This window comes from Lichtheimia ornata (genome assembly GCF_029851405.1).
Source record: "Lichtheimia ornata isolate CBS 291.66 chromosome Unknown scaffold00014, whole genome shotgun sequence".
Taxonomy (NCBI): Eukaryota; Fungi; Mucoromycota; class Mucoromycetes; order Mucorales; family Lichtheimiaceae; genus Lichtheimia; species Lichtheimia ornata.
Genome location: NW_026695334.1, coordinates 238,808 through 264,474, shown reverse-complemented (window position 1 = coordinate 264,474; position 25,667 = coordinate 238,808). Strand labels below are relative to the sequence as shown.

Sequence of the window (25,667 nt, the reverse complement as noted above, 5' to 3'; positions counted from 1 at the left end):
GAGCTTGCATGTAAAAAAGATTAATCTTAATCCCGCTTTGTTGCAGTAGTGGAAGCTTACTCTCTTACTGCTATACTACTCCTGAATAATGCCTCCAAAACGTCCTCGTCAACCAGACAATGATATTGAACCCACAACTATCGTTCGTTCCAGCCGTGAATCCAAAAAATGCAACGAGTCAGTGTCCTTGAAACGACTCTTTTCTTTTCCTTCGCCCATGCTGAATTGTATACCTCTTCTTCTTCCTCCTCCTACTATTACTCCTCTTGTCCAGATGCCGACGCCGTCATGTCAAATGCGATGAACAACGACCGAAATGCGGCAATTGCGTAAAGTCCAATGCAGAATGCAGCTATTCACATAGCGGCATGCGTTACGACCATATTTCAGACCGTCAAAAACGCGACGACATGTACACTGAAATCGATGATATATCCAAACGTGTTGAAGGATTGCTGGCCGAGGCACAAAGTGAGGTAGGTGACAAGAGATGGATGATCTACATCCTTTCATATATTAACACGTGATTTGTAGCCGACCCACGATGATGTAGCAAGATTGGCATTGGATTATGGATGGCAAGTGACGCTCACATCAGGAGGACGCAAATGCATTTCTACAAACATCAGCACTATTGGACAACTGGCAACAATTGTACCTGAAGCATTGGGCAACGTTTATGGAACGAGCAATATCAACAACAGCAGCACTCCCGTTTCCATGCAACAACAGAAACCATCACCTATCACTAGTAGCTGCAGCAACCCTGAGAGTGATGTCGTTCATTTGCCGGTGCGTACCTCTTTACAGCAATACATGCAACCTTATGATCTTCAACCCACAATATCCACTTGTCCATGCATGTTGACTTTTATCATATCGCCATCACTCTTATTGAGTGCATCCAATGATCCAGAACTCTTAGCTCTCGGTGCCACTATTCATAGCGATGCATCACTTTATTGCTGCATACACAATCCTCAGAGTCCTTTTATCCCTGATTCTTTTTCAACCATACAATCCACCGTTTCCTTGCCACAACTCACGAGATTCAGCGACTGCACGCTTTCGAATGTGTACTGGAATTTGATAAAGACAGCACGACTTTTTGACGAATCACAATTCAATCAAGCTTATATCAACATTGGATCCACCATCACAAAAGCATTATCACTAGAGCTGCACAAACCAACCACTGCTTTCGATCCAACCTCCATTGAAGCTGAAATACGCAGACGTATCTTTTGGGCCTTGTGGCTCCTTGATACACAAATACCACTCTTACTTGAACGACGTACAACCATCCAGCTCGACAGCATTGAGATTGAACGGCCCATGACATGGAGTGGAATGACGGATGAAGATAGGGGATACACCGAATGTTTACAATACCTTATTGATGTACGATGGCTACGTATGAAGATTGAGCAAAACATTCAAAGCATGATGGATGAAAAGGATGAGCACAAGTTGCTTAATATGGTGATCCAACAAGTACGACAACTAAGACGCTTTTATGAACGTGTGGATGACAAGTACAATGTCGAAATGATCAATAGCACCGATACATGTACCCAATGGCAGAGACGATGCCTGTTTATCCTGTTGCTCGAGTATGCATTGAATTGGCTGGTGCTCTTTGATCGTTTCTTACCAGCCGTCCCTGATCCAACAAATGTATCCGGCAAACGATTCCCTGACAACCTTGCAGTATCCATGTGCCGTCAAGCTGCCGATCTCATGACGTTTGTCTTTGAAAAATGGGTGTGGGACACCTATGATTGTCAATTTCGTCTCTTTTTCAATCATCTTTGCAACTCAGTGTCAGTACACAAGGTAGGCTTGATTCCCTTAGAGGCATTATGGTAATGATGGCTAACCTGCGTGTGGTAGTATTTATGCCGTTGCCCTGGCGTCTCGACTGTACATAAGTGGAAAGCATACGCATCATTGCAATTCATCTACAACCTCGTTGTTCGCATACCCGACATGCACAATTGTACCATAGCCAAGAAGCTCATGGAGGATATTGCCTATGCCTTGGAAGACTTACGTGATGTGGCCGAAATTGACTGGAGCCCGAATGAGGACTTGAACGTGATTGAAAGCATCACCAAATACTTTTCAGAATGGAAACCTTCCTATGACCCGTTACCCCCTTACGATAGCATCAACATTTTCGCAAAAGAATCGGCTACCATGATCACTATCATAGAGATGCGCAAAAAAGCAGCTCAGGATATGGCTCTTGTACCTGCTGTATAATAAACTAGATGCTTTCTCCCTTTAAAGTCTATAATCTCAATTGTTGTTGATTACAAGAAAGGTATACTTGAAGACCTATGCTTAATCACTTGGAACAAGGAAATGTCATCCGTAAGGGAACCCGTTATAAGCAATGCATGGGCAAATAATATCAAGTCGATCACGGTTATATGATAACCATTGAGGATTGTCATGTACGTTCTTAGTGATTCTTCACTTTAAGCATCTTGCATCGTTTTTATGATTGGTATGATTAATGAACACTATCCAAAATTCATCCTGATAAAGTGATAGCCTCGTTCGTTTGAGATATGCATGCTAATATGGATATAGCACATTGATTCCATTGAATACTGTAATGAACGAAAAATGTCACGTGACCCAAGAAAAAACTCGAAAAAAGAGAGTTGGAGACACGGGGATTTGAACCCCGGGCCTTTTGCATGCAAAGCAAACGTGATACCACTACACCATATCCCCTAAATCTCTTCTTAATACCACAACCCTTCACGCGCATGATTAACGTGAAAATTTCCTTTTCGGGATGTCAAAAAAGTCGTCGTAGCGACATGAAAAAAGCATCATGATGTAGCGGAGAAGGTGTAGTATTGAATGATGCAAACGTAGGATTTTTATGGGAGGTGAATATGTGGTAATTTGAAGGGGAACATCAATTGAGCAATGTTTGAGCGGAGACATGGGGAGATGTACCTTGTTCAATCCCAGTGGGGGGTTATCTTTTGCATATTGTGCCAGGTGCTGCTGTTCCTTGCTGTCTACTTTATGATGAAAACAAAGTGATTTGCTTTCGTATTATGGATACATGCATGTATCTTGTTTAAGGCACGTGTAATAGGGTAGCTAACAGTTTCCAAACAATCATAACCCATTTACAAAAAGGCAGTCGCCATGAACTTTATAACAATCAACTACTGGTATCTCAATAAAGTGATGTATGGGGTGAGTGTAATAAGCGGGGGACTCTATAGCTTAATGAAATCCGAGAGCTGATAGTGGTTTCGAGTGTATTTGGTATGGGAGAAAAAAAAGCCATCCTATTTATTGAATGCATAAAAGCTAAGGACCTGTGACAATTGAAGCATGCATGTGAAATGTCTTCTTCCACTACTTTATCACCGCCTCCTCAACACCCAGGTGAACCCCAATGGCAAACGTTCAGTGATTGGAACAAGGCAAGGCCCGTAACGGATCCAGTGGAGATGCCAGCATCGGAAGAAGATCGGCTTGCTGATGAGTTTCGATTGCACAACATTGTCGATGAAAGCAACGATCCAAACAGCTGGGGCGCACCACCAGAAGCACCACCTGCGTGGGGAGACAATAGTATCAAGGATAACGATGCTGGATGGTAACGGTGGTTCTATTATTGCTTCATTAGAGAGATCAGTATCATCCATCCAATGCCCATCAGGAACAACCCCTCCCTCCCATATCCCACCCACTCTTGTATACAAATAAAGCATCACATGAGCTCCTCTTGCTGTTATTTCACATCCTTGGAAGGCACATCTTCACGCGTTATTGTTATCGTGTTCAAGTTAGCATGTTGCAAGATGGTCTTGTTGTTGCTCCTGTGATGTGATATGGATCCCCGTTCCACGATTTCATTGTTTTGTGATGGCTCATTTCCATTTCGCTCCTGTGAGGATTAGATTATGCCATTATTAAATTACCAATTCATGCACTACTCCCACCATCCCCACTATTTCCTCTTTGTAAGGGAAGTGAATCCACACGTTCATGATGCACAATTAAAAGAGGATTGTCATCCATCATGCCCCACACCTTTTTCGGATCACTTCTCTACGACTTCAAAATCCAAGTAATGATGCATGTATCACGATGTTCTTTGCAGCCGTGTGAATGAGAGATAGTCTTTATGTTTATTTGCAGCGCTTCATTGTCATTCTAAAATCATTGTCGTGGTGGTCGTCATTGTAGTATTTGATTCTTGTAAAGAGTTGAAGCCCATTGTCGTATACGCTTGAATCCATACCCCAACCTACAACGGGTAACCCCTCACCACCAAATACTGTGTACTCATTGTGTTTTGAGATTCATACAGGGAACACAACATTGTTGATCACCCGGATTCGATAATGCATGAATCAATGGTGAGGTGCGGACATAGGCATCAAGGTAGCACAATCCACACCAGATCTCGTACCGATCACATCATCCAAGTTAGGTGGTAATATGGATCATGCAGCGGTCCCATCGTACAATATCTATCTCTCAATGATAATGGTGTATAAATTTACCATGCGTATTGCATCATCCATGCGGTTTATTTTACATTATGTGATTTGCAAATGTTTTGTGAATGGGAAAATCTACAATGTTATCACACTACAGCAAAGAGCACGCATCTCTATAAGAAATTGCGCGATGTGCGATTGAAACCTATATATACGTGTGGTATGAGAGACGACAACGGCATTATCAACAACAACTTCAACGACTACTACTACTACTACTACTATCATGCCTCCAAACACCGAAGATACCAAAGTGGATGATGAATTGAGCCGTATCACGCTTGAAGAGCTGGATCTCAAGAAGCTTGTTCGTGAGCGAGGATTCTATGGTGTGCATCCCGATGTTTATGTAAGTATCTCTTCTCGTACATACACATGCATGAATATTAATTCACGATGGTCAACAACAATAATAGTATCCACCTCTTGAGCCTTTTGAGCACAAGGACCCAGGCCATTTGGCTGATCCTACCAAAGCTGCACTTTTGAATGCTGCCACCAAGGTCATTGATGTCACTCCTAACATTGGTACCGAGATCCATGGCATCCAGCTATCGCAGCTATCCGAGCAACAAAAGAATGATCTAGCATTGCTGGTCGCTGAGCGTGGTGTTGTCTTTTTCCGTAGCCAGGATCTTACTGCCAAGCAGGCATTGGAATTTGGTCGTCATTTTGGACCTCTGTAAGTGTTCCTCATGCATACCAAACGAACATCTATACTCACACCAAATGTTGTATGTAGCCATGTGCATAACGTAGGCCCTCATCCACCCAATGCTCCTGAAATTCTTACCATCCAGGTTGACCATGAAAAGTAAGTGGCAGGGTGCTCAACAAAGGTTGTTGTTGTCAAGTCATCTAACAATAGCCTATTAGCCCCAAAGTCCGTGAGCGATATGCATTGAGAAGTGCGGGTGATGGTAAAGTTGAAATGATGGTATTAGAAGCAGCCCATTTGCTAATAGTATTGGCATCATTGTTGTAGGTTGGCATAATGATATCAGCTACGAATTGCAGCCTGCAGGTCTTACCTTTTTAAAGATTGATACACTACCAAAAGTTGGTGGTGATACGCTTTGGGCATCTGCCTATACAGCCTATGATCGACTTTCACCTGCATGGCAAAAATTTGTCGAAGGATTGGAAGCTGTGCACTCGGGCGATGTTCATCGTGAAACGGCACGTATCACAGGCTATCCTTTACGTCGTGAAGCACCTGACAATGTCCACCCTATTGTGCGTACACACCCACTTACAGGATGGAAGAGCTTGTATGTGCAACGTGGCTTCACACGTCGTATTGTGGGTTTTACAAAACGCGAATCCGACGCCGTGCTCGAGTTCCTTTTCAATCATATCGAGAGTGGCCATGATTTCCAAGTGAGGTTCAGATGGCAAGAGGATTCGATTGCTGTATGGGATAACCGTGCCACGTATCATACTGCCATCAACGACTACTTTGGCAATGGCATACGACATGGCTTCCGAGTCACCCCCACTGTAAGCTTTTTTCTTAGTGGTCCTCCCTAATCTGTTTAACTCATCTTTTTTTATTGGGACATAGGCTGAAAGACCCTACTTTGATCCTAACAGCAAGTCGCGTCAACAAGTTTTGGATGAAAAGGCATCAGTCGCCAAGAAGGATTAAGTTGTTGTATTTACAGAAGCGGTTTATCATACAATAAACAAAATGCAATTTTTACATAAAGTCATCATCATCGTCATTACTACTCAATACTTCTAAAGCTAATTTTTCATTTTCAGCTTCTTCGGTGAGCCTGCTCATGTTGACAATATCATCCTCGTCGTCATCTTCCATCTGGGGTTGGAGCCATTTCTCAGCATGAAACTTGTCGAGCCAAGTCTTGCGCCTTGCACTAAACACTGCCTTCTCCCCATCACGTGGTGGTTGCTGGCTCATTAAGCTGATCCGATAAATGTTTTGTACATCCTCAGCTGATGCTGCTTCACCACCCTCTTCATCGTCGTCAATAAACGAAGAATCCATACGCGATAAATCGGTTGTATTACTACCACTTTCTTCTTCATCACCATCATCGCTGGCAGCTCGTCGTTGTCGTCCCTTTGTGTTGTTTTCTTCATCGCTGCTGAGCTCAGCTTCCAAGTCCAGAAATGGGTTATGATGTCGATTACGTTTGTGTCGTTGTCGTTGTCCATCATCATCTGAATCGTTGCTATTCATATCCTCAGGTACGGGTATGGATTTCTCATCATTGTCGGCTTCATCATCATCCGAAGCAATACGTATTTTTGCATTTCGACGGCGACGTGCAAACACAGGGGATGGTGAAGAGAACCTTGATCGCTCTGGTGATATGATAATGTGTGCATGTGTTGGCGATGATGATGATACTATTGATCTGGCTTCGTTCACAGTGATGGATTTGCGTAATGGGGATGATGCTTTGTTGTTATCAGGTGACCGGATATCAATGATAGCAGAAGGTGGCGGTGGCGGTGGCGGTGGACGTCGTCGTCGTGAAAGAGGTGATGGTGGCATAAATTCAACACGAGTGGTGTGATTCCCTTGATCATTCAACATGGCTCTTCGCAAAGGTGAAGGTGATAAGGTCTTGTCAGATAGGTCATCACGTATTGGTGTGGTTTGAATGAATCGATCAGGTGATGATGGCACTTTTTCTCGTTGCTGTGGTGATTCTATTGGCGGTTGTTGTTGTTGTTGCTGTGGAGATGAAGGTTGTAATGGTGGTGGTTGTACAGATGATGATAATGGTTGTGATGGTCTTTTGTCTTTGGATGACGATGGTGATGGTCGTGAAGATGAAGCTATTGGGTTGTGGTGGACGGGTCTCTGCAATCCTGTATGGGGCGATGGTAAATCATCTTCGTCAGCAGGACCATGAAAAGATGATGGGGCACCTTCATAATCCTCTCCAACCTTATTTTCCAGCATTTGATAAAAGGAAGCATCAAACGGTGTATCTTGAATGGGTATCTTGTTCTCCAATGCTTCTAACATCTCAAAGTCGATTTCAAAATCGTCATCGTCGCCAAAAGAAGGTGTTGAAGATCGAGCCTTGGTTGGAGGAGGTGCCGTTGTCGTCTCCTCGGTAAGCCACGCTTTGATCTTGATCACATTCATTCTTTCCCGAACCAACACAGCTGCCGTCTCGCTGAAAGGAGGTGGTCGAGTGGTGAGCCATTTGAGCATAGCAGGTGGAATATTGACATCATCCTTCATAATAGGCGTTTGTGGATTGGAGGATGTTCTCACAGGTGATTCATCCATCAAAGGGGCCGTTTTACTGAGTTCAGGTGGAAGAATACGCTCGAAGCTCTCATCTTGCTGCTTATCATCTTGGAGATCTTGCGTGCAATAATCGAAATCAAACTCGGCAACAAGTTGATCATAATCGGTATTGGATGTTGCTACAGTAGTAGTAGTAACAGGCGCTGTTGGTTGTTGTTGTTGTTGTTGTTGTTGTTGTTGTTGTTGTTGTTGTTGTTGTTGTTGTTGTTGTTGTTGTTGTTGTTGTTGTTGTTGTTGTTGTTGTTGTTGTTGTTGTTGTTGTTGTTGTTGTTGTTGTTGTGGTGGTGGTGGTGGTGGTGCATCAACAACATCATCATCGCTTCCAAGATCCAAATCAATCTCAATATCCTCATCACGTGAAGGAGATCCAATGCGAGGTCTTTTCTCAGGTACAGTGGGAGGTGTGGTTGCCTTACGCTTCGCTGTTTGAATGTCATCATTATTTTCTACACGCTGACCAACGATATCATCCAACATTGCAATGTTATTGTCATCACCACGTGTTGCTTCTGCTTGAGGTGGCTGTCGATGATTGTTGTTCACTGGTGCCTTGCCTTTGTTCAAGAATGTCGAAAGAGTGGATTGCTTTGGACCCGGTTGCCGAGGGCGAATAGGAGTGGGTAAAATGAGCTCGTCAGTTGTACGCGATGGCCGTGTTGGCATGATTAATTCGTCGTTGTTGAATTGCGGTTGACTGCTACCGGGTTGACTGGATTCATCAGCATTCATCAATTCACGTAACAAGCGTCGTTCCATACTCTTGATGATAGATACGAATTGCATTGTACGTTGACTATGACCGACACGATGATGGCTGGTAGGCTGAGCATTGGCAGGCAAGTATCGCTTTGCTCTTTCAATTGGTGACCTTTCTTTGGGCGGCCAATGTTTCTCGAAAGCTTCCTCCAAAGTAGCTGAACCAAGGCTGTGTAGAAACTCTTGTCGTGTCGCATCATTCAATGTCCCATTCGACTCGACAACTTTTGTCTTCCTTGATTTGCGACCCGTGGGCTTGAAAAATGTTCCAATGTCAAGCCGTTTTTGAAACCACACTGGACGATACTTCTCGGGCAAAACAGATGGATTGGATGCGTGATACTCGATATCTCCACCTCTGGCAATGGCTCGTTGTACTTGGTTATATGCAGCTTTGGCCTGGCTATACTTGCGTTCTTCTTGCTCAGTCATAATCATCACACATCGTCCTTGGCGCTTTCTTCCTGTACGTCCCATGCGTTGAAGCTATTATATAATTTGATTAGGGAAACGTATTACACAGAGCATCTAGTTAAAGTATTACCATACGAATAGGTGAACTTTGAGAGTCATAGCAAATGATCAAATCCACTTCGCCAATATCCAATCCTTCTTCTCCAATAGCAGTAGCCACCAATACATTGAGTTCTCCACGCTTGAATCGCTCGACAATCTATGCATATATACACGTTAATAAATCGAGAAGGAGAAATCAATCGTGTGCTTGTTACCTCTTTTTGTTCTCTTTGATTAAGACCTTTTCTTCCATCTCTGCCACCAGCTTGACCAACAAACAATGAGCAATTCACCATCGGCTTGTGCTGATCAAGGACGCGAATAATTTCATTGACTGAAGATCGAAACGACGAAAAGACAATAATACGGGTATCTTGCTCATTGTTGTTACTGAGATGATCCAACACGGTGGATAAGAGACGTTCCATTTTGGGATGACCCATGAACCCAGGTTGCATTTGGCGCTGCTTAAGATCCTCAATCATGTTCTTGAACTGATAATCACGCAAGAGCTTGTACTTCTCCTTGGGTAGATTCTTTCCAGAGTCGACAATATCCTGAAGATCCTTGAGAAAGCTTTCAAGATGTTCCACAAAGGGTGCAATGCCATGGTGTACAAGATAGTCGTATGCACGTGAAAGAGCTTGAGCAATGCTAAAATCGGTAGCAACCATCGACTTGACAGCATAGTTCATGTTGCGTGCATTGGCCGAAAAATGCTTCTGTGCCTGTAGCAATCCAAATGGCGTGTTGCGTTCTGGATCAGTGGTGAAGACAGCTTGAAAGCGATTCAATCGATTAAGAACAGGTTGAAAAAACTTGTCGCGAAATTGGCTCATGATCTCTGGCACTACGCCCATTGCACCTTCCATGTAGCTGAGTCGTACAGTGATGTGCTGGATACGTTTGCCATAGGAGTATTCTTGAATATCCATCGACTCTTCGGTGCGGATCTGGATATTGGTGATATGTAATTGCGAGACGACTGTTTGAACATTCATCAAATTGGTGCCTGGTGTAGCTGTCAATGCAAGGACCCGATATTGATCTTGTTCACGTGAAATCAACTTGACAACTTCACCATAAGCGTATGCACCAGTAGCTTTGTGTGCTTCATCCACTACAATACATGCAATCTGATGTGCAGGGCATATGCGTGATTCGAGATCATTCTTGAGCGTTTGAGGTGTCATGAAAAAGACGCGATGTGAACGCCACATTTCCTTGCGCTTGCCACGATTGCTTTGTCCCGTGATCTCAATAAGCTCTGACTGCGGAATACCACACACTTTGAAGCATGCCTCGATCTGTTGCGTCACCAATGGCTTTGTAGGTGCCATAAAAATGATCTTGGATTGTGGAAACCATCGCCAATAATTGAACATAACCACTGCCGCGATAAACGTTTTGCCTAAGCCTGTTGGAAGTGCCACCAACGTGTTGTGAAATAGCGCCTTTTTGACAATGTTGAATTGATATAAACGCAAAGGATAGTTGATTGGATAGATCCATGTAGGCAATTCATTGGCATCAAATACATGAGCACATGGTGTATCTGCTGGAGGAGGCGGTGGTGGTGTGGGAGGGTTATCAAAGTCATTGCTTCCTAACAGGATTGAGCTGGTGGATATGGATGATGATGATGGCTGTGATCGATTGCTGATGCTACTTTGTTGTTGTTGTCGTTGGCTTGTCGATGAAAAGAAACTAGTCAAAGGCTGCTGCATCCCAGGACGTTGAACAATATTGCGTTGCTTCTCGGCTGTTTCAGTGGCAAGTATGAGGCAGTCTGTGTCGAGATCGTCAAATTCGTCGTCATCGTCGTCGTCATTGTCAATCACGATCGGCTGTTCCTGCTGCTTCTCGTTCTGTTTGGCTGCCTGCTTCTCGGCTTGTTCTACAGCTGCTGCCAATAAGTCGTCGTCGAAATCAAAGTCATCGTCAATGCCTTCAAGGTCATCGTTCATAGCAGCACGAGTGAGTAAAAAGAAAAGGAAGAGAGACAACCTCGCGACTGCGCGTGAATTTACCTCCATGCTGTACCCCACCCCATTTTTGACGACTTCATTGAATGAGGAGATGATGTTGTTAATGGACTACCTTATTATCAAACATGCATAGCTGCTTCGAGTGTATGTGCATATCTCATTGCGCCTATTGTTCCTTTTTATGCTATACGAATGGATATAATAAAGGTACTCCTTGGTTCTAATACGTGACTCATCCACAGCTGGTCTATATGGCTATGTTGTATACTTCGACTTGTTCAATGAACATGGGATGCAACTTCAACAGAGCATCGCCTTATCATCTCATATGCAAAATGTGGATCACGTGGTTGGCTGCTGGATCATTGATGACTAGGTGAAGCAAGATCCAAAGGAGGGATAGAAGTTTGAAGGATAGAACACGAGGTTGAATCATTCACATCATCACCTCGAGGTGCTATTGTCTCCTTTGTCACATTACATTGGTTAAAGCTTCCTCGTTCGCATGCTATACATACGGTAGAAGAGACAACTCTCAGCGGATTGCATCGTGCTTAATAACCGCTTGTATTTACAAAGATAACGAAACCAGCATTCAGTGTGATTCATTGTAAGCTTCATTATTCATTATGTTCAAGATAGAGTGAACTCTTCCTTGCACGATGACACACAGATACATAAGCATACCATGCTTATTATCTATAACAATTATCAGCATAGGATACCGCCGTCAGCGTTATCTTACACCCAGCCTTATATGAGATCACCATACACTCATCATTGATTGAAGGAGACACACTCATAATATGCGTCATCGTGTCACTCTTGTCCTTTACACACAAGATATTATCGCATGCACTGGTCGTTTCGGATTAGTAGCCATTATGATTAACGTGAAAGAAACTCCATCCGGACCACCATAAACGGACCTTACTCAGGGGAAGGAAAAAAGTCCCTTTGGCTTGTTACACAAACAATGCTTTCTGCATCTTTGGCGCTATTGAGGTAGCTGCTTGACAATGAACAAAGAGCACCTTTCATAAAGCATCACGCTTACGGCATATGTAAAACATGAAGGTGCTTGTATCTTTAAACTTTACAATCAAACGTGGGTTCTTTATGAGAACAAACCTGCTCGGCTTGGCCAACAGCACCTTGGGTGCAAGTTTCACAATCAAGCTCGTCAATCCCAATGTTTCGCAAATGTCGCCACCAGCCAAATTGGATCGAGGTGGACCTCTTCGACGACGACGACCAAAAAGATATTTTTTGGGCTGTTTGCGACATTGAACGTGAAACTTTCATACAAGGTGCTGTTGGCCAAGCCGAGCCCATTGCTCTAATAAAAACCCCACGTTTCATTGTAAAGTTTGGAGATACAGGCACCTTTATGTTTATAAGCATGATGCTATGTAAGAAGTGGTCTTTGTATTAATGTAAAGTAGCTAGACCCTGACAGAGCAAAAGATGCAGAGGGTGGTGTTGTGTAACACAGCTACGTTTGCATGAATGAAAGGGTCAATGTATAATTACTTTATGGATCATCTAGGAACAGGCATGTGTTGCTAGCTAACGGCCACTTTTATCCAATCATCATTGTTGCGAGATCCACTGCATGGGAACGATGCCCCTGCTCCAGACATTTATTTCCATGATTAAAGTAGGTTGATCCGAGCTGATTTTACTGAGCTGCGGTCAAAGAGAGGTTACATCACTCTGGACATAAAGCACGCTCGATGTAGCTCAACCGATGTAATCTTGTGTGAGCGTAACTCAACCAAATCAGCTCGGATCAAGCTACTTTAATCATGGAAATGAATGTCTAGAGCAGGAGCATCGTCCACCTACAATAGAATGCAGAAAAGTTGGGAATGCACAAAAGTGGCTATTAGCTGCCAATGTATGACATAAAAGTGAGGGTTGCGTACCTTTCATGCATTGTCCCTGAAGTCCTGACTTTTTAGCTGAGTTACCCAAAGAGGTCCTTCTGCATCTTTTGCTCTATTATAGCCATACTACTTTACATTAAACAAAGATCACTTCTCATATAGCATCACACTTACAAACATAAACATGCCTGTATCTCTAAACTTTACAATTAAACGTGGGGTCTTTAATAGAACAGAGTTGCTCGACGAGGTCAAAGCGCTCTTGTGTCAAAGTATGAAGTTCATCGTGGCCATTCCCAGATTTCGCAATGTCGCTACCAGCCAACCTGGATCTGGGGGTGGACCTCTTCGACGATGACGACCAAAAAATATTTTTTGGGTGGTTTGCGACATTGAACGCGAAACTTTCACACAAGGTGCTGTTGGCCAAGCCGAGTATATTGCTCTAATAAAAACCCCACGTTTCATTGTAAAGTTTGGGGATACAGGCGTCTTTATGTTTTACCTATGCTGTAAGTGTGATGGAGTTGCTTTTTCCTAGTGGATGGTGTCGGCTGCATTAACGGAAAGATGAAGAGCTGAGTGAAACCGCATGTGGTGGTTACACAGACACGTCCTTGACAGGTTGCTACACAAATGGATGATGATGATGATTGCCTTTTGTGAAGGTACATAAGTAAACATCCGTTCAATAATAATGAACACGTATCAATGATGGTACGTGTATGAGAAATAATAGTGTAAATGTCACATTTGGATATGCCGGGTCGAGCTGCATAATGCAACAGCAATTAAAGCGGATGCGCACAGACATCCCTAATGCCCCTCTTTTACCACAGTATCGCATACATTGGATTGGTAACTCACGTCTTGAAACTCAATGGATGATCACTTCTTCCTAAAGGTCAACCTACTCTATTGTATCACCAAAAGCATATACTTCTTACGAGACCCATAACCAAACTACCTTTATTTCTAGCCACAGTCAAAAGCTTTGACATAAAACTTGAAGGCGTATCAAAGAATGGTAGACTTCAACAATGGTTGCACTAATACTGTATAAGCGCTGTTGATGTATTTACTTTAAACTGATGGAAGTAGGAAAGGAAGGGAGCAGCCGTAATAATAAGAAAGAGGTCACGGTCCCAGTGAGATTAATAAACACGACGGCGTAATAACATCACGTTGGCATTCAATATGCATGGTCTATCAATCACCATCTTGATGCTTTTCATCGTCATCACGTTGATCAGCTGGCTTGATATGGCTTGGCAGCATGAATTTGATACGGATGAGAAACCATGATAGCAAAACAGCGACCACCGCCCCGCATCCAATGCCCACGTTTGCTATTTTTCCCAGCCCTATTGGTGAATACTTTAGCATGCTGCAATAGAATATCACGTGTAATTGATTACTTACAGAATACTGGCGAATCTGTGACAACCCAAAGCTTGACCTTTGCGAAGCTTGGAATGAGAAGCCCGAGACCATTCACAATACCTAGTGCCAAGGCACGTGAATTTACATCACCCTTGTAAATGTCCATCACCCATACGAAGGCAAGGGTTACCAACGTATCCACGATGACTAATGCGTAAGCTGACACAAAGACGAGTGCTGCAGGTGTATTCCCATGATTGACTACAGCAACGATAATACTCCAGATGGTTCCCCATGCTGTGACAGCACCAGTATGAATGGCATGATCATTAAACCAGTCGGATGAATATCCAATCACAAGCGATGCCAGGGCGCTGAAGAGATTTAGCGGGGTGGACATGTAATTGGCAAAAGCGCTGTCATAGCCCATATCCTTCAATATGACTACAAAGAAGTTGGCCATACTATTCACGAAGAATGCCGTCATTACGATGTATGTCATCAACCAGGTATATGGCTTGAATAGGATTTGCTTGAAACTACAAGTCATATTAGTGGTTGCACATGCGTACGTTGAAATACATCACAATGAGTACAATGGATATCATCAACAACCCAAACAATACATACATTCTCCAACTATAAGGCGCCACTGATATCTCTCTTTCTTGTGACGCATGCCTTTCCATAGTGATCGTGCGTTCTTGCTCAGTGATCCATGATGTCTTTTGATGTGGATAATTGGGTACCATGAAATACCCAATGATGCCGACAAAGATAGCAATCAATCCTTCAACGACAAAGAGCCATTGCCATGCACGAAGCCCTGCTTTGTCGGCAATGGTTTCCACAATGGAGCCAGCAATAAGACCCCCAACCGCTCCTATGTAGCCAAATCAGCCATTAATGCCATGGTTTCATTTGTATAATCTCAACTGGTACCTGAGACACCCATAGATGCTTTATAGATACCAACGCGTTTTGTCACTTCTTGGTCGATATACCAATTCCCCAAGAGGAATACAATCCCTGGTTGAAGGACCTGCCATAATAGGTATCAACATGGGATCGCTTTTTTCTCCAAAAGTGCTTACCGATTGACATAGACCAAGGCAAAATCTCAAAGCTAATAAGCCCTGATGGTTCTTGACAAGAGACATGCAACATTGGACGACGCCAGATAAGAGAGGGAGTGTGGGAAGAAACCATCGTGGATGCACCTTGGGTAATAGCAGACTTCCAGGGACCTGAAACCTGTTGTTTATGGATATTGAATGATCAAGGTCGATGGTATTGTTATGCTTTATACTTACAAATTGTACCCGAGGCGCATGACGGTATCAGCCCAGTTGTAAGCAGAGGATTCAAGAAGCAAATCCTCTTTCATGCCACTAACGTATGCATTCGCTTGTTCACATTATCAGCATCTCATTCCTTCTTAATGCTTGTCATGCTTCTTACGCAAGTTGCTTCGATCGAGGTACGTGGCAAAATAGCCCAGAAAAGCCCATACAACGAATCTTATATCAAGTTTTCGTTTTAAACGTCGTCTCACCGCTATTACATCCTTCATTGTGGACGCTTCTTTGTCTACATTGGTCTCAACAGTGGTCGAGCAAACATCTTCTGTATCGCTTTTACTACGCGGCATATTACAACAATGGGATTGGAAAGCAAGTGGAGGAAAATCTCAAGTTTAACGTGGTGCCCTTTTTGTTAAACGATCATAGCGTGACACAAAGGCGTTGCGTTTCATGGTATGTAAATGATGGTGGATTACAAACATGCCAGCAAATAATAAACAGATTTTAGTGTGTTTCGAATGATCCTCAAACTTCGGATTCCCCAACTTTAACTTCGATCATGCTTTTCAGGGCACTAAACATGGATCGATGAATACTTCTGAAAGCAATGAAATCCATAATCAACATGAGGCATGATGGATCTTTATTGGAACAGCTCATAGAGGTTGGCTGACAACATTTATGTATCTGGAAGCTGAATCGGAGAGAAACTGGTGAAGTCTTCTTCCTGCTCCTCTTTCAAATGTCAAAGATCCAAGTCCGTTCTTTTCGTAATGAGCTTGTCGAGCTACGATCGCGCCAAAAGAAGCAAGAATCCACGGTCGATGTCAGCAAGTTGGAATCCAGAGTTGGTCGCCTACCGTTAGTATCATTGGATAAAGGAAGTACATCGCCTTGAAACTCACTTTTTCCAATGTAGGTCCCCCGATTCGAGCGATCTGAATAGCACTTGTTCATTCTTCACTGATCCGACTCTCTTTGCAATGGTCAAGCAATATCATCAAAAGACAACACAAGGTTCGAGGAGCATGAATCAGTCGCGTATACGTTCGTTTGACGACCAGTGGATCGGTCGTCGTCCACAGGCGAAGGATGTCTTACCTTATCGCACGCTACATGATTACGATGAGGGTTTGATACAGCAGCAACACAACAACAATGACAACAGCTTGTTTCTCAATCCGTTGGTGCCAAAGCGAAGAAGATACCTTGCTCAAGAGAATCAATCCAACTTGCTATCTTCATTGTCAACTATACCCGGATCACCATCATCATCATCCAAACGACCTAAAACCACCCATGATACCCAAGAGAACGATTTGATGGAACGCTTACTACATCCTGAAAGCACAATGACTCAGCGCGAGAACCATGATGATGATACCCAAATCGAGGACGATGATGATGAAACGACGCAACAATCACAACATGAGGAGGAGGACAACAATGAACCATCCACATCAGAGATCCCTGAAACAGAATTGATGCAGCAATACCATGACTTTATTCAAAATTTCAAGGATAGCCCATTGCATTCACTCAAGTAAGTTTAAATCAGGATACTGGTGATGGCATGTTGACATGAATGTCTGCTTAGGTCCGAAAATGGGATTGATTTGTTACCGAGACAGCGGGAACGCTTGAATTACGCCAAACTCAACAAAAAGGTAATTATCTTGCTCTATGCATTATGCTTGTCTCACATGGCAATTTAGATGTATGACAAGTCTAAGGATACCAATGAGTCTCAGGGTGATGAAGCTGGAGCGGCTAGTGGAGAAGAGGTGGATGTAAGTAATAACGAGACCAAGTACCAGATGAAAGACTTATTGAATACTCAGAGATTGGATGCAGAGGGGAATCCAGAGGTTGTGCTTACGATTGCCACATATCATCCATTGATGCCTAGCTATCGTGTGCGAGAATTTGATATGCTTGGATCCCAGACGCTGACCGATTTACGCGACTTTATCTTTTGTATCAAGGACTTTGTGGGTGACAATGACCGGAAAGGCAAGCAACCAGATGGCATTGTGCTCAACACGCAAAAGAAAAAGCTTTCAGCAAGTTGTCTCTTTATCGAAGGCGTGTTTTATGTCGACACTCGAGCCGTCACTGAACTTGGATTGGAGGAAGGTGGACCTGATTTGCCTGATTACAGTGAGCCTATACGAAAATGGGTTATGGATTTCGGTCGATATGAGCAACCAGGATTGGCTGAATATCAACGACATGATATGCAAGGTGTCACCTTTGAAGACCTTTCGCTCGAGCTTAACAAGCCATACTTGTTCTTGCATCAGGATGGATGCCAACATGTCATCATGGTTCGGGATATACGGTGAGTGGATAATAGAGGAGGGAATTTGATTGACTTTGTGGGCTAACAGCTTTTTTTCATGTAGCATCCATTCCAAGCATGATCCACCCCTACGCAGCTCTTATCCCATGGTCACCTACAATTGGCAATTTGTGAGATACAAGTGCAGGATGTGTAATATCTACCCAGCAGCGTAAGTGTGTGTATGAACCAATACATTGAAAGAGGTCTCTAAAACTGGGTACGTTAGGTATATGACGGTGAACGATGTTATGAGTGGATCATCACCATGCTTCTTTTGCAAGGAATGTTATAAGCCTTTCCATTTTGACGAGGACGGCAACCAAGTGCTCAGTCATCAAGTCACCCAATACTTTGGCATGTAAATAGATAAATAGCAATTGTAGAGCGTGTATTGTAACATTAAAATGCAAAAAAAGACATGGTATGTGATGATGAATAATAGTACAAGTGGTAATACAAAGAGGGAGGTACAATGTGAATGGGATGGAATGAATGGGTAAGGGCGTGCGTGATATGGCTACAGGAAAAAGATAAATAAAGCGGCTACCAGGAGCAACATGCTAATCGTGACAGCTGAAGAAGGTGAGGAGCAAGCAGAGGAATCTGAAGATGACGTAGTAGAAGAAGAAGAGGAAGAAGAAGAGGATGTGGGTATATGAGCTGGTCCATCTGTGTGCGTGCTTATGGATGGTGAAGGGTTATGAGCTGTGCCGACCATGGGTATAGCAGGTTCCCAAAACTCGAGTGCCGGTTGCGTAACAGCAGTAACCATAGTCACTTCTTGATCGTTGAAAGCTGTGACATTGTATCCAATGTTGGCAAGAGCACGCAATAAAAGTGGGCCAAGTGTATAATTATCATACTTGGATGACATCTCCTGCAAGCTGACACCTCGACGTGCATTGTATATCATCAAATAGTCGCTCGAGTCGTTATAAGTGTCGTGATCCACATGTGATAAGGAAGAACCATCAACAAAAGGCTTGAACGATGTTTCAGATGTATATTGATCGCCGTTGTCAAGCAGCCATGTCACTTGGTTGGATGATGTTGCATAGCTGTACATTTGCCGAGCCATAGCCTGAACTTTGCCGGATGCTTCCCATGAATTGACCATATCCATCATACTCGCAAACATGACATTGCTACTGCCCCAAGTATTCAAAATGAGACTGACGTCTGAAAAAGAGATGTTGTCGTTGGTATACATGAGCTGATCGAGTGGAAAGTCGACGAATCCCCAAAACGGCTGTGGACCTTCACCAGTATCGATATTGTTGCTAGTTTCCTCGAGCTCATCGGGTGGTGACAATGGTACAGGGGTGAGAAACTTTGGCATATCGGTGTCATATCTTGAAAACCGTTCATAGGTTGCTGTACTCCATGCACTGACAAAGCCAAGACCATGGATGAATTCGTGAATTACCGTATTCAAAAAGTCACTTTGATCCGATTCAATTTCTCCATGACCCTAAGAAAAGACATGCAACATGAGATAATTATTCTACATTTATGCAGGGATGTGTATGTGCGTGCGCATAAATACCTCAAAATACCAATCGATTTGGCTGTTGAATTGTGCATTCATATCATAGGCGGTCCAATTAGGCTGCTTTGGCAGGTTATCGTACTGTTTTAGTAAGGCCTGAGGATACATGCTAGTGATATTAGCTTCATCGGCTGACGACTGTTTCTGCATCAAGTATGACACTGCTGGATACGCTTGCCCTTTGAATATGAAAATGGATGGGATGAGTTAGGATGCTATTGGTATGTTGTCAATCACTCCTTTCATACCGATATTGATGGCTCCATTGGTAAGATCGCATTCACCCAAATCTCGGCAAAAGTCGAGGTAGCTCGCATTGACAGTAATCGGCGTTTTAAACTCGATATGAGACGAAATGACTTTGCCAGCTTTTGCCAACGTCTCCTGAACTCGGTCGCATTCGTCTTTGCTGGTGGCATGGCATTCGAGATCGATCACAAATTTGGCGTCATTGGCAGAATCAGCATCGCTTGTAGCTCGTCGTTCGTGGGATCGCTCGGGGCATTGTCGAATCGCATGTCGTATATGCAAAGAGTGGTCGCATCGATGTTCAACACATAACCCAATTATGCCTTGTGTCAAGAATGATAACAGCAAAATGGATATGACCCAAAGGTGGCGACTCTTCAGGCCCATGTGTATGTGAGTGCTTGTGTTGTGTGTTTAGTTCAGGAGGTAGATAGATGGGAAATGAATGCAAGTATTAGAATAAATGCGAAATGAATGAATGAAAGCAAAAGAAAACGAGAGAGAGAGGAAGGAGAGAGAGACGTGTCTGTAGATTAAGTGTGCAAAAGAGAAAAAAGGTCTTTGGATTCGGAGAGGATGCTATGAAACTAATCGTGAATATTTGCTGCTGCCAAGAGTCCAAGTACAGATCGACATGTTACACGAGCAAAATGGAGAATCCTTTTATGGTTTACTGTGAATATGAGGTTTTATCAAAGCAACTATGCTAAGGCACAAGATATACAAGGAGGAGTGGTTTCTGTTTTACATGTTCAAAAGGGTTCAAGGAAGAGAGTAATGCAAGATGTATATGTAAAAGAAGAGGAAGAAAGAGAATGGAATGAAAAGGAGGAATATCGTACGTATCGTAAAAAAAGTAATGAAAATGAGAAAGAAGGACCTTGAGTGACACCCTCGTCGTCGCCAAGACCTGTGCACGCTATCTTCAATGTGCCGCAACATCGGATCCTGGTTGTGACTCGGGCGATGTGCTATTGACAAGGGCAACAATGGCATAGCTGCATCCTGCTGCAACAGCACCTACAGCCAAAGTCTGAACGGCTCCCAAAATAGCTTGTGCTGGTCGAAGATAGATACTTTTAACATAGCCAAAGACAAAGAGTGTGAGCAATGTGACAATGACGGAATAAAGCATGGCATCGGTTGTGTTGGTCACCAGCATGTATGGGATGAGCGGGATTAGACCACCAAACAAATATGACAATCCAATGGTAGCAGCAGAGATCTTCATTGTCGGGTAAAAGAAATGTCAGCACTACAACAACAATGACATTCAGGGGTTGAGATCCTTACCAAGCTGCGATTTGGGTCAGGCTCTTCCAGATTAAGCTCAAACTTCATCATAAAGTCAACAAATTTTTGTGGTGCTTGTCGAAAATGTACAAACATGGGCTCAAGTGATGCTCGATTCAAACCATATTGCTCAAAGATCTCAACGATTTCCTCTTCTTCTTCCTCTGGGTACAATTCAAGCTCTCGTTCTATCATGTAGAATAGGCAAATGATTAATAACCATAGCTCATCTTCGTATCAGGAGAGGGGGGGAGATGGCGAAAAGATGATTGATTTACCTTCACGTTGGCGTTCGGTAACAAAGTGATCAGCATCCGATTTGGCAGCAAGGTAACCACCCAAACCCATGGAAATGGCACCAGAGACCAGCTCTAATATTATTAAAACCAAGATCGTGGATGGTAAGAATCACATGTAAACATCACCATTATTCTCCAACCCTCTCTCATACCTGCTAGGCCACCATAAATAACGATCCTGTTATCACCCAAGCTTGACAGACCAGCTGCCAATGCAAATGGCACCGTCAATCCATCTGATAAACCAAGAATACAATCACGCACCAATTCGGGCCGTTCAAAATGTTCCTCGACATGCTCCTTTAGCCGAGTACGTTGAAGGTCCTGCCGATGTGGGATACGTGCACCATTTTCGAGATCGACATCGAATGATGATTGTGCTCGTTGTTGCCGTTCCTGGGGCTTTTCTTCAGTCCAATCAAACGATGATCCACTCTGGCAATCCATAAGCTGGTGTTCTTCTTCGGGCTTTTCATCTTGGCGAGTCATTAGCTTATACGACATGGTGGATGGTAGATGAAAATGATAAAGTAATGAGTGATGGAAGGTAAAAAAAGAGGTATCAAGAAAAAGAAAGATGCTGCTGATTTATAGTGTTGAAGGGGGTGGGGCTTTAATTGGCTTGCATAAGTCACTGATAAAAAGGAGCTGCAGGCAAATGGAAAATTAATCAATGGCACTCCCACTATAATCATCATGTGTGTTTCTTTGAGAAATTACACATACCCAGCGTGAGTATTTTGGTGTTGCCTATCGTACTAGACGAATCACTTTACATTATCCTTGCACTCGTCCCACAAACTCATCTCTCATTCAAACAGCACGTGTGCTCTTGTGGATCGTTTCATTGATGGGACGCTTGATGATGCAACTACATACCGAGACACCTTAAGCTCATTCACATCAACATGGCACTTTTTGGATCCGTCTCGTCAATGCATTCTACTACATGCTTCGAATTTGTCATTCTTGCCGTTTAGCGCCTTGTTGCGATTCATCATCATGTCACCATAGTGTGGGATCCCTGTGCAGCATCAATGATAAAATGAAGGACAAGGTTTTACACGTTGCACAAGAGCCGCTCGGTCGTTACTTGATCAAGTCAAAAACGAGACCAGCTGCCCAATAATAGGCGGTAGTATCAGCACACACACATTTGGCAGAAAAAAATGAAAACGGAAAGGTAAAAGCTTGTGTCCCACTTATGCCTACCATCATCTTTTTTTTACCCGGAAAGAGATACAACGGCATGGTTACGCGAAGCCGTCTCACATTCGGGTATCGAGAAAGCGATTGCTTCAAGTAGTTTATCACACGGCTGATTTACTATTTTAGGAAGGAGGGTGTACAATATACTATGTGCTTTGGTAAATGTAAGCGCTGTATTATGCAAACCTTGATGTAATCGTCCTTGCTGCATTTCCCATAGACGTACGTGAGGTGGTGGGGGTCATGGTATTAAGTCACCGACTCGTTCTTCGGAAGCGATCGGTCAATGTGTAACTACCATTATGCAGCAACAAGGCATAACATCATATGCTGTTGACGTCTTTTTGGGTATCGTGATCCAACGTGTCCTTCTTAATCTGCTTTACGTCCTCTTCAATCATAGCATGTTTATATTGTTGCATTATCAGACGCGTTGTGTGCGTGCGAGTTAATTGCCATGAATGACTTAAATAGTATATTTTCCCTCATAATGAGCATTGCTTGTTACGTGATCATGATTTGCTCCCCCTTCCCCCTACATTCGTTCTCATAAGGAGGCGGACAATCGGCACCAAACTTGATGCATCCGACAAGTTGGGAACGGGTACAAAAATAGTGGCTACAAAAGAGAGAGAGAGAGATCCCTTAATGATCGGAGATGGGATGCATTGTGATTTGACAAGCAAACATACCTAATAACCAACTTTTTTGTGGGGAAGGGTTTTTGTGATACCATACATAGATCTAGACAGCATCATTCAGATGATTGACTCATCAAAGTTACCCATGCTAGGTCGATGGGACACAAATCTAGATAGCCTGTATATAAGATGGCTTTTGTTCTCCCGAGCCAGATCATGCGACGAACACACTTTACGGACAATAAAATCCGTTAGCTGAATATTAAGAGGAAGTAATTGGAATATGGTCAACGTTCATTGATCATGGGTCTTCCCATTTTCTATGTAATAGTAACATCCCCTTTCTTTAAGAGGCGTGTTGCAATTATCAATGCAGCACCCAAAACCAGAGGCAAAGTTGGTTCTTTTGCATTTGACGTGGTTGTTGTTCACCAGGTGAGGGTGGCCCTCTTTACGTTGTAGTCACCAGGATGGCTTGATGGATATGGAAATATTGCCATTAGAGTATACGTACGTATAGCATGACGCCTTTGTTTTAATGACATCGACTAAGATGGATGAAGTTACGCTGGGCCTAGAAAACAGCAGCAGTAGAAGGCATTGATCCATGAGCAACATTGCTTTTACAGCCAACAATGTGCTGGTGGTTTCAGCTTGTCACCACCACCATTGTCATGTGATCGTTTGGGAACAAGGAAAGCCATTTTGTGATATGATGTTTGCCATTTGTCTAGTACTAGGAGCCCAATTACGTCGAGTATCAAGTCCTCCCATTTACGTACATCACGCCGTTTTTTTTTTGTAACGATGAATAGAGTTATCGATACAATGCATGTCATCAATTCATTAAGCATTGTCACTTGACAAGGGAATGAAGGAATATGCATCGTATATGGAATGCATGTTGCCCTTGGCATTAAGGGGCATACCCAGAAACAGGAGATGATCATTTTTCATTACCGGAGTAGTAGCAAAAAGTGTACACTGAAACATTCTACAGCAGGTGCCTGAAAAAGAAAGTCATTGTAAACTACTGGTAAAATGAATCTATATTATCGGCAAAGTAAAAACAGGGGTAAGGGTAATGAGATTGGACAAGTTTCATCGACACGCATAGACAAAGAAATGAGATGAGGCGAGACCTAGCAACCGAAATAGCATCAGCCTATTCTTAATCACGGAGTTTCGGGATGGGCTTTTTTTGTTGAACAACTGGGCTTTTTATATATATAGATATATCTACAAGTGGCGTGGGAGGAGAACAATGAGACATGATGATGGATGATGGTGGATGATGCTATGTTGTGGGTGGCAGAGGGCTATGTAAAGAAAAGTACAAGGAAAAGATATCACCAAACTTGGTAAGAGGAACCCGAAGACATTCTGTCACCGCCTGCGGTTGGTTGTGGCGTATTCGGACGAGAATAATACCCAGCCCAACTCTCGCGTTGTCGTGCCAGCGACAACAATAGCTTTGGGTCATCAACTTCCTGATCATGTTGTTGATTATTATTCCTGCTGTTGTTGTTGAGATACAATTTTGAATAAGAATATCCATCCTGCAACAACATGCTATCTCTCATGTTGCTGATGCTATTGTTGCCATCGATACGGGATGAATTGTTGCTTGACACACCCGGTGGAGGTCGTGGTGTATGTGCGAGAATGGATGAAAACACAAGGTCGTGTGTTTCAGGTGGTGGCAATGGCTCTACAGGCTTGCTTTCATCATCAAACGTGACAAAGCCATGGTTGTTACGTTCTCGTCGTCGTCGTATGAGGAATATTGTGCCGATAATTAAACCAATACCGATCGCGACACAGACGCAAATGATAGCAATGGAGGTGTCGGACAAGAGTGAAACCTCGTCGAGTTGTTGAGTATCGTTGTTGCTAGGTTCGCTCATTGCGTCATGAGATAAAGGAATGTGCAGAGAGTGTGAATGAGTCGAAAGGAAAGGAGAGGAAAAGGTGTGGAACCAGGGCAACGCACGCACACACACACAATTAATTCATTTTGTTCTTTTCGCTAACAATGGAAACCGGCTAATATCCGCGTTTGAAAATCCAGTCTCAGGATCAATCCAACTTTCAGACTGGAGCTCCGGCCAATGAAGATACCAATTGCCTGGTGCCCCTGAAGTTGACCAATTATCATCCCAAGCAAATGGTGGCATTCATGCTCCAAGCATGTACCATGGCTTTCGCTTCAAGAATAGGCCAAAGACGATGGAGGACGGTACCATGAAGGATGCATTTCAACAAGATAATGGGCCCGGCTCCTCAAAACACGTCATAAAGAAGATCTTTGAAGGCCTTTGCTGCTACCTAACAGAGCTTTGAACCCTGCCTCGGAAAGGGTTGTGTCACAAAATATGCCACGCTTTACCAGTTTTGGCAGAGATTTTTTA

The 25,667-nt window shown here is 43.3% G+C and overlaps 9 protein-coding genes and 1 non-coding gene across 10 annotated transcripts; 4 read left to right on the top strand and 6 right to left on the bottom strand.

The window, feature by feature from the left end:
* Positions 1 to 88: 88 nt before the first annotated feature.
* On the top strand, positions 89 to 2,265 carry O0I10_004063 (uncharacterized protein; the record flags this gene model as incomplete). The annotated part of the gene is made up of 4 exons (XM_058484128.1): positions 89 to 177; positions 275 to 476; positions 535 to 1,836; positions 1,894 to 2,265. 4 exons carry the CDS (start codon positions 89 to 91, stop codon positions 2,263 to 2,265), a joined length of 1,965 nt encoding a protein of 654 aa, XP_058345116.1.
* Positions 2,266 to 2,673: 408 nt separating this feature from the next.
* On the bottom strand, positions 2,674 to 2,745 carry O0I10_004062. Its single transcript has one exon. It is a non-coding gene; the product is annotated as a tRNA-Ala (tRNA).
* A 632-nt stretch (positions 2,746 to 3,377) lies between these two features.
* On the top strand, positions 3,378 to 3,638 carry O0I10_004061 (uncharacterized protein; the record flags this gene model as incomplete). The annotated part of the gene is made up of 1 exon (XM_058484127.1): positions 3,378 to 3,638. The coding sequence occupies one exon, from the start codon at positions 3,378 to 3,380 to the stop codon at positions 3,636 to 3,638; it is 261 nt and encodes an 86-aa protein (XP_058345115.1).
* A 1,132-nt stretch (positions 3,639 to 4,770) lies between these two features.
* On the top strand, positions 4,771 to 6,192 carry O0I10_004060 (uncharacterized protein; the record flags this gene model as incomplete). The annotated part of the gene is made up of 6 exons (XM_058484126.1): positions 4,771 to 4,893; positions 4,961 to 5,226; positions 5,287 to 5,358; positions 5,421 to 5,464; positions 5,530 to 6,044; positions 6,109 to 6,192. 6 exons carry the CDS (start codon positions 4,771 to 4,773, stop codon positions 6,190 to 6,192), a joined length of 1,104 nt encoding a protein of 367 aa, XP_058345114.1.
* A 51-nt stretch (positions 6,193 to 6,243) lies between these two features.
* O0I10_004059 (uncharacterized protein) lies at positions 6,244 to 11,075 on the bottom strand (the record flags this gene model as incomplete). Its single annotated transcript, XM_058484125.1, has 3 exons — positions 6,244 to 9,078; positions 9,137 to 9,265; positions 9,324 to 11,075. 3 exons carry the CDS (start codon positions 11,073 to 11,075, stop codon positions 6,244 to 6,246), a joined length of 4,716 nt encoding a protein of 1,571 aa, XP_058345113.1.
* Positions 11,076 to 14,194: 3,119 nt separating this feature from the next.
* On the bottom strand, positions 14,195 to 16,019 carry O0I10_004058 (uncharacterized protein; the record flags this gene model as incomplete). The annotated part of the gene is made up of 7 exons (XM_058484124.1): positions 14,195 to 14,349; positions 14,408 to 14,907; positions 14,999 to 15,251; positions 15,311 to 15,410; positions 15,463 to 15,622; positions 15,682 to 15,775; positions 15,830 to 16,019. 7 exons carry the CDS (start codon positions 16,017 to 16,019, stop codon positions 14,195 to 14,197), a joined length of 1,452 nt encoding a protein of 483 aa, XP_058345112.1.
* A 395-nt stretch (positions 16,020 to 16,414) lies between these two features.
* On the top strand, positions 16,415 to 18,378 carry O0I10_004057 (uncharacterized protein; the record flags this gene model as incomplete). The annotated part of the gene is made up of 7 exons (XM_058484123.1): positions 16,415 to 16,533; positions 16,592 to 17,215; positions 17,270 to 17,339; positions 17,388 to 17,462; positions 17,514 to 18,013; positions 18,078 to 18,185; positions 18,243 to 18,378. The coding sequence occupies 7 exons, from the start codon at positions 16,415 to 16,417 to the stop codon at positions 18,376 to 18,378; spliced, it is 1,632 nt and encodes a 543-aa protein (XP_058345111.1).
* Positions 18,379 to 18,533: 155 nt separating this feature from the next.
* On the bottom strand, positions 18,534 to 20,201 carry O0I10_004056 (uncharacterized protein; the record flags this gene model as incomplete). Its single annotated transcript, XM_058484122.1, has 3 exons — positions 18,534 to 19,487; positions 19,563 to 19,744; positions 19,814 to 20,201. 3 exons carry the CDS (start codon positions 20,199 to 20,201, stop codon positions 18,534 to 18,536), a joined length of 1,524 nt encoding a protein of 507 aa, XP_058345110.1.
* Positions 20,202 to 20,739: 538 nt separating this feature from the next.
* Positions 20,740 to 21,895, bottom strand: O0I10_004055 (uncharacterized protein; the record flags this gene model as incomplete). The annotated part of the gene is made up of 4 exons (XM_058484121.1): positions 20,740 to 21,039; positions 21,108 to 21,295; positions 21,386 to 21,478; positions 21,559 to 21,895. 4 exons carry the CDS (start codon positions 21,893 to 21,895, stop codon positions 20,740 to 20,742), a joined length of 918 nt encoding a protein of 305 aa, XP_058345109.1.
* Positions 21,896 to 24,605: 2,710 nt separating this feature from the next.
* On the bottom strand, positions 24,606 to 25,163 carry O0I10_004054 (uncharacterized protein; the record flags this gene model as incomplete). The annotated part of the gene is made up of 1 exon (XM_058484120.1): positions 24,606 to 25,163. The coding sequence occupies one exon, from the start codon at positions 25,161 to 25,163 to the stop codon at positions 24,606 to 24,608; it is 558 nt and encodes a 185-aa protein (XP_058345108.1).
* Positions 25,164 to 25,667: the final 504 nt, after the last annotated feature.